The following is an 8521-nucleotide window of genomic DNA, read 5'->3' as shown; positions in this document are numbered from 1 at the left end:
TCTTCATGGCTGTGATGTCTGTGTAGTGGACTGGTACTTCAAGGACTTTTATTATTTATAATGCCATCCAGTCTAACAAATCAGATGCTTTGTTTAGGTTTACCAAAAATAGAAAATGTGCTAAACATTAGTAATGCCTTCTGGCTTTGAATCAAATCTTCAAGGAAATACACACATTTCAAACTCACTACCCATAAAGGAAGAGACACATTAAGATTCTCAAATAGTCATTTTATTAACAAATACAAATTTGAAATGGTAGTAGTAAAATATATCAATATTGAACAAAGATGTGCATAAACAGTATGGTAATTCTATAACTGGGAGGACATCTCAATTTTGTTAGTTTTGGTGACATCTTCCCAACCACGTCTAATCCTCAGTATCTTCTTCCTCAAGCATGGCAGGAGCAGTATGGTTTTCCATATCAGGACAATGATTGGAAGGAAAACAGCTATCATAAAAGTTGGAGGTGTATACCACACAAATTCATTTGTATCTATCCATTTATCCCAGGCAAAAATCATTGCATGCATTGTGCCCAGCAGCAGGGAAACAATTCCAAGTTTGCTCTGCAAAAGAAAAGCAATGTTACCTTAGTTAGGATTGGTTCAATATCCTACCTCATCTGGATCTGTTCTGTTGCTTGGAAATCTTTTCCTTCATCTAGGATTCTTTCCCTAACACAATTCTCAACAATGTCCAGTCATATCTTTCCCCTCTTACCATTTTGCTTTTGGGTGGTGCTCTTGTCTCCAAGCTAAGTTGAGAAATTTCACAACCTTCCTTTTAGTCTCAGGTGATCAACGGTCCTATTTTTCTCTTCTCTGCCGTTGTGTTCATTTCTTTTACGACATTTATTTTGGGGTGCTTTGCCTCAAGTGTATGTGCCTTAATTCTGTCTATCAACAGATGTCTAAAATCAGGGACTGTATCTTACTTATCACACAATTTCTGCAAAATTAGCACAGTGATTTGCTGCATGTATTAGGTGTTCAATAAGAATTGTTAGATTGATCCAAGGTCACTGCAAATGTCAGTTTGACCAGTGATCTTCATCAATTGTGACAGCAAGGAATGCGATCCCTGCTGATTTTGGTAAATGAGTAGTGAAGTGAGTGAGCTTGGACTGTATTTTTAAAAAGTCAGACATTCTGCTAAAATGGAAAAATACTGGAAATGGTTTCAGTTTTGAACAAAATAGAGATCTAGGGAGGTGAAGAAAAATTTCAACTTGCATTGCAACTCTTTGGCATCACAGAGAAAAGTTGCTTATGAATAGTTGTTCACCTATGTAATTTTATGGCATTTTGACAAAAGCTTTTCTAGATAACTTTTGGCTTCTATTCATTTTACTTGAAATAATCACTGGCCTGCTAGAATCAATCTAACTCACAATTATTCCTCTGTACTCTTAAGCCCCAATGAATACTGTACTATTAAATAGCTAACTTTTATTTTCAGATATGAAATAGAAAGGTAAACTGTCATGCAACCATCTGTTTAATTCTAAGTGAAAAATTTCTAGGTTAGTGACTGAAAAAAATATATGATTGCATGAAGATTAATTTCAGCACATGTGTATTACATACTTACTCTGAGCTAGCTATTGTACATATGGTGGGATGGACTCAGCCATCAAGATACAATGCTTGAATCCCTAATTAAATAACAAAAGTGATGTTCAACATATGTGTGACAGGAACAGCAATGTGAGGTGAAGTGGTTTCACGAAGAACACATAACACCAGTGGCTATCAAGTCAAACAAAAAAATTATAAAATACTTTGCTTGGAGAACGTAGTAGCATCTTTAAACTACACTTGAAAAATTCACATGGAGAGACAGTTTCTAGCCTAAGCAATTCCATGGGGAAGTGTCTGTTGGAAACATGTATGAACATGTACAAAGGATAGTGGAGAATTCTGACACTGGAAATTTTCAAAGATGTCCACCCATAAAAGTGAAGTCTATGTAATTTAAAAAATTTTGGCAGTGGTATGATGAAATTAAATTTAGTCTTTTGAATGTTGCCAGACCTGGGTACCCTTCAGAATTCTAGTAAACTATACTTTTTACGTGCAATCTTCCACTAGGAGATGAATTCCAGTAAATTTGAGATAGTTTTGAATTCCAGGAATATTTAGAATCTTCAAATGAGTAAGCTATCTAAAATGTAACCTGGAAAAAGCAGCTTTCAAAATTAGATATTAGAATACCTTTGTGATTTATAGTCTGTAGACTATAGTCTGTAGACTATATTTATAGTCTGTAGACTATAAATCTATACAGACTATAAAATATCTCCTTATTTCAAGGAGAGACTTTTTTCTAGATCTACAAAGCTGTATAACTTAAATGGGATGACTAAACCTATGGATAGGTATAAGAATATTTTTATTTTGGGCGAACTAGTAAAAGATATTCCTAAAATATCACATTTATAGTTATTACATGGGCAATGGATTGTCTAACAAATTTCAGTGTTAGAATATTTTTCTTTTAGTAGTGTCTTTTATTTTATGTCTGCAGAATGCATCCTATTTAAAAACAATAGGGAAAAGGAGAGAAAATATTAATCAGAACAAGTGTGGAATCCTTACTATTGGAAACATTCGTTATTTTTTATAGGATAAAGTCAATGTACTTTATATTGGAAGCACAAAAAAATATACCTCTCTGAGAGACTAAAGTTATATGCATGTACACTTACCTGAATATAGTGAAACTCCCTCCATGTCAAAGAGTCACTGATAGATGGAATTGATGTCACAGCCAACAGAGCCAGTATTGCAAGTCCCACAATTCCCAGAGACACATAAATCTCCATTCTCCAAACATCATGCTCAATCCAAGCATCTTCTTTATTTTGCTGGACCTACCAGAAGATCAGAGAGGAAAGAACAAATGCAAACCACACGTGAATCGTCTTCTCTGGTCCCTTACTCTACTATGGAGGTCTTAGTAATGAAAGAGACCTGCACAAATTTATAACTTTTTCTTTTTTTGCATTCCTCTAAGAGAAATGACAGAGGAACTATCACTCTTTTCCATGCACAAAAAATTTATATATATATATATATATATATATATATATATATATAATGTCTTAATGATTACTTATGTAATAATTTTCTGATGGTTTACTTGGACAGAATTGTAAAGTGCGTGGACCAAGTGGTAAAGAAGAAGAAGATTAGAAGGTTACCATTAAAAGGGTGGTAAAAGACGGAAATGGGGCCCTGTCCATGAACAAATTATATCTTTATGCCTTTAAAGTTGTACTCTATTTTCACCTTGGAATATATTCCTCAGTGTGAAGCTGTACAGTGAAGCCTCAGTGAAGCTTAATAAATTTTTTAAAAAGTGAAGATTATTTTTCAATAGGGGTTTGGAGTATTGACATTACAATGAGAAAGGACTGATTTGTTAAGTGACTTAGGCTTTTCAGTTCAATAGTATCAGCAACATCTCCATCTTACCTGTTGGTATGCCCAGTTGAGCAACCTGTATCTGTAGGATCGTCTCATTGGGTAAGACAGACTATAAATCGCATGCAGCACAGCAAAAAAGAAACTGAGAAGCCCAAATTGCTTTCTTGTTAACATCCACTTATCTAACCAAGGTGGAAATTTCTTATATTTGGTTCCATTATGAAGTTGTACAACCGCTGCTATCACACCTGGCAAATAAACCAGTGCCAAGAGGGTGATGGAAACCATTGGCAAGACTTTGTTGATGACCAGGATTGGAATTTTATAAAAATACTGTTGATGGGAAGTTACTAAAGGGTGAATTACTTTCCTCAAGAGAGTGTACAGAAAAGTCAGCGAAGACACAACAGCAGCTATTTTAATTGGCAAGCGCCACTGCACGAAGAGTTCCTGGCTGTGCTGAAGTTCCAAGGGACAATCAAATTCGTTAACATGGGCGGTCTGTGGCAAATGCAAAAGCACAGGTCTGTTCAGCATGCTGGTCTCTCCCACGTCCTTAGTCTGCAAAGGAAAGGAAAGAAAAGAAAGATCTGAAAACCAAACGAAACAATGGGATTTCCCTTAATCCAATTTCTCATTGCTCAATCATTATGCTTTCCAGTGAACAAATTCTGAGTCTTACTTTGGGATACTGGTTAGCTGAAGATAGCGAACAGTTTGTGTAGCACTGATCAAAGGTACACTTAGCTATTTTGGGCTTCTCCATTAATTTCTGTTATTTATTTGTCTTTAAGACAAAAGAAATAAATTCTGCAGATATCTCCGTCAGAGTTTAGGCCATGTTGTCTATTTTGAAGATGCAAAATAACGAAATAAGGAACTGGGAAGCCAGAACTTAAACAGTCTTACTCATTTTTGGTAAAAATAACAAATTGGTAAACTATGATAGTTGCGTTTGCTTCATCATATTTTTATTGGTTCATGGACAACTCTCTATAAAGCACTGAAGAGTGAATTCTTCACTAGTTCAAATACAAAGGGTCAGGAATAATATTATCATTAATATTTGATAAAATATGTAATTTCCATCATGTAGTCTTCCATTTTAATTTTATAGTTCTAAACTAACTCATTTGTCTAAGTACTAGTAGACAAATATCTACCAGAAGGTATAAAAGGTTATACAACTAAATTCCACAGAGATAACCTATTTCCTGAGAAAATTATACTTCTTTGACCAGTTCCATTTCTAGGTGGTCAACAATTTAAAAGAAGTTTGCGTTGAATAATCTATCGTTTTCCCAAGTAACTTATACATGGAAAATACAAAAGGATTGCAATTTACTTCTCAGCATGTTATTCCTTAACTTTGTAACTATATGTGAAGCCAGAACATTTTTATGCTTGAAATGACAGCAGTGATTATCATGTTCACCTTATCCTATGCTTAGCAATATTAATTCACACAGTTCTCTATAATCTTCAGTGTTAAAAATGACTTCTGTCTGCATTTGAATTTTACCTGGGGTAATACATCACTGTTATAGCCAATGCTTTTCCTAATTACTTCATCTAGAAAGGATACAGCTTCTATCATTTCTCCACATTAAGACAGTGTAAGTATAATCAACTGAGATGAATTTTCTGGTTAAGAGCAAAGAATTATGGAACTGCAAGTAGAAGAGTTAAATTGAAAACTGAAAATGATTTTGTTTTATGCACACAATTTCTTTGGGTAGGTATGTGCTTGTAATTTGTTAATTATTATTCTTTTAAAAATCATTAAAATAATTTTTATTAAGTCTGTCTTTAAAGTAACTTAGAAAGGTAAGAGCTTGGAACCAAATATTTGAGCTACTTTTTCAGTCAAATAATGTGGTAAGAAACATTTAACCTCATGGTTGACCAAAAGTGGGACAAGTGATTCTTATCCAAAAATGAATTTAATTGGTTAACCAATGAATCATACATTTACTTGGTGATCTTTTACTAAGCTGCCACAGTGCCTGCTTATAAAACTACTGTTATATGGACACTGATGACTTTTTTTCTTTTTAAACTTATAATCACAGACCGTTAGGAAGAATCTGAAGGGCCTTGAAGATCATCTGGTTCAATTGTTCCATTTTGTAAAAAAACAACAACGAAAACCCAGGCTAAGTCTTTGACAGACAAAGCACTATTTCTGTTATATACACCGCCTTGTCTTTTAGTATGGCACCAGTGATAGGAATTTGAATACACGAATCAGCACACAGGGTGAAAATTGCTCTTACACTAGGAGATACAGAATGAGATTTGCATTACGTTTATAGATTCTAATTATTAAGAACGTTTTATTGTACCAAATAGTCATCATCTTCTAGGCTGTTAGGCTTCATCTGCCAAAGTTTTTCTTGGTTTGGGATATCTTTTCTGTTCTCCATTAATTCTATGAAATAGTACTGTGTCAGCCACCTACAAAAATAACAATAATCACTTCTTCACATATATTCTATTTATAATGATAGTACAGTATTTCATGGCACAATATGATTTATTCACTTAAAGACTAGAGTGAGAGATGAAATGCAATTAAATTCAGATAGTGGCTAGTTTACACATTTGATGCATCTCAAACCAGCATAACTCATGTCAGTAGTAAATGTTTTTCTTTGTTCAACTGTGTACTATTTGTAAGAAATACAAAGAGTCAGACTTACCTTTTGCTTCAGAAAGATTTAACTCCAGATTCTAGTTTAGAGGCAAAGAGAGTTAGAAATGCATCTTCTGAGAGGAACAATTGTATCAAGGGAGGTTAGAAGCAGCTGATATGAAATTACTCTGCAGGAAGTTGTATGTTTAATAGACTCTGGAAGTTGACTGTAGTCTGCAACAATCATTAATTTATTTTACGGGGAAGTGTTTCTGCTTCAGAGGATGATCAGAACAGACATTGCCAGTAGGGTGAACCCTGACAGTGGCACAAAAGTCTAACGTGTTGCAAAAATTTTCATTCTAAGCATTTTGGGTACGGAATACACATTTTCTTATTTGTTTTGGTTTGTTAACACTGTTTCCCCACTTTCTTTCTGACTTTACTTCCATAAAGTAAGGACCTTCTTCCATACAGTACAGTTCCAGGAAATTGCCAATTACGGCAAACTCTAGCCAGCTAGAGTTTCCTATTTCCAAGATCACCATGATTGGCTTAGGGATGACACACAGCCCTAGCTGATCAGTGACAGTTTTTCTTTCATACTTATGTCTAGAAGTGGAATAGAAAGAACACACCTTGAACCTGTTAGTTGGAATAGCATGAAGAGTATTATGGTTTTTCAAAGCCATAACACAGAAGCCAAAGAAACGGAGAAAGACAGAGGAACACTGGCCACATACTTTGAGAATTTAGAAGCCCTGTTACTAGATCCTGAATTTCTCAATTATAGTCAGTACATCTCTTTTTTGTGAATTAATTTGAATTGAGTTTTGGAAGGATTCTGGGCAGAGCACATGCCAATCATCAAGGACTTGTGGATCCAATTCTATACAGATATTAAAAAAAGAACTGAGTCTTCAGGTCTGCTCTGGAAGAAAGCTTACATTCTACCCTCATGATGCATGATGATGTGTCATCTGCTAATTTCGCTAACGTTATAAACAGAATAGTTTGGGAAGGTAGGGGATAGAACATCATCTCCTGTAATCAAACACTAGGAAATAATTCATTATACTTAGAGGATGTTTCATGTCTGTGAGTTTCAGTATGGCAAAGAAATTAATATATAACTCCAAATTTATCCATTGTTAATTCATTAACTATACTGTGAACAATGATGTCAAACGGTGGGAATACAAAGTTGAAAGAGATAAAGCTTCTGCTCTCCAAAGTCTAGAAGGCAAACATTTCAGCAAGTGGCTGCGTGGTGAGGTGATGTATCTGAAAAGAAGATGGAATTTTATAGACACACGGGAAAGGAAGCAGAGAAACAGGGTGAGCGCTCTCTTTCGTACTAGCCCTGGGGCATCTACAGGTTGGTGGTGTTTGCAGACTGTAGGCCACAGAGTGGCTCTTGGGGAGGTTTTCCCACCCCAGCTGGTGAGGAACAACGGCTACAGTCTGTGGGACCCAGACGGCCCTGGAAAGCAAGATCAGGCGTCCGCCTGCGGCAATGAGGGAGACTATTGTCCATGTGGCCACAATCAACTTTGTGCACAGAAACTACGAAAATAAAAAAGGAAGCACATAAAATATTTTGGTTTCCATCAGACAGTAACCAAAATATCTAACAAGTCGTGTGGTAAATCTTTTTTTCTTAAAACAAACAAACCCACCAACCAAACAACCTGACAGGAAACTGCACTGTTGTTAGGAACTCCGGAATTCGAGCCAGCGTCCTCTAACTCCCTTCCCCATTCACAAGCTAGAATATTTCTGATGTGACTGTTATGTTTTGCTGCACCAGGACAGCAGGCCTGGTGTTCCTGCTAAATATTGACACAGCCCAACTGACTCATGTTTATGGCCAGGGTTTAGCATAGGAAGAAACCCAGAGACTGGGCTACACTGTGGGTCGCGCTGCCTCCCCAGCCCTCTAGACCTGCAAGCGCACGCTCGCCTTCCGCTTTCCACAGTTCACGCCGTGAAGCGGGACAGTTTTCTTCACCGTGCTGTGCTTTAAACAGCATCGCTTCCCCTCTGTGCCCCAGCATTCATGCTACATGAATGACCTTTTTATATGAAACGTCAGGATGTGGAAGGAAACTTTCCTCACTTACAAAGAACACCAAGTAAGACATTTGGAAGCGCTCATAAATCCCACGTCTACAAATCTCTTCCGGTGGATGTAAGCCTTGACTGCTTTGCGGGGAACTGGAACCCTGCTCAGATCCCGGAAGAGCAGGGCCTGTGTTCCAAGGACAGAAAGAGAAAATTTCCTTCTAGCAGGAAATCTGAAGACCGACTCGCGTGATTCTAAGTAATAGGCGCTCATCCTTCATCAATACGACGCAAACCCGAGCTGCCCCGGGCCGAGCTGGGAAACCTAAGGGGAGCCTCACCCGGACCAGCGCGCACGTCCATCACCTGCCCGGCTCGGCCGTCCTCC

General features: G+C 36.9%; 1 protein-coding gene across 1 annotated transcript; it reads right to left on the bottom strand.

Annotated features, from left to right (window-relative positions):
- Positions 1-210: 210 nt before the first annotated feature.
- Positions 211-5891, bottom strand: Steap1 (six transmembrane epithelial antigen of the prostate 1; the record flags this gene model as incomplete). Its single annotated transcript, XM_013516086.1, is given in 4 exon segments — positions 211-572; positions 2714-2878; positions 3483-3995; positions 5780-5891. Coding segments are annotated over 4 exon segments (1017 nt in total). The 3' UTR covers positions 211-314.
- Positions 5892-8521: the final 2630 nt, after the last annotated feature.

This window comes from Chinchilla lanigera, unplaced genomic scaffold, assembly GCF_000276665.1.
Source record: "Chinchilla lanigera isolate Chin_1 unplaced genomic scaffold, ChiLan1.0 scaffold00031, whole genome shotgun sequence".
In the NCBI taxonomy this organism is placed as follows: Eukaryota; Metazoa; Chordata; class Mammalia; order Rodentia; family Chinchillidae; genus Chinchilla; species Chinchilla lanigera.
This window is presented reverse-complemented; position numbering and strand designations above follow the sequence as displayed.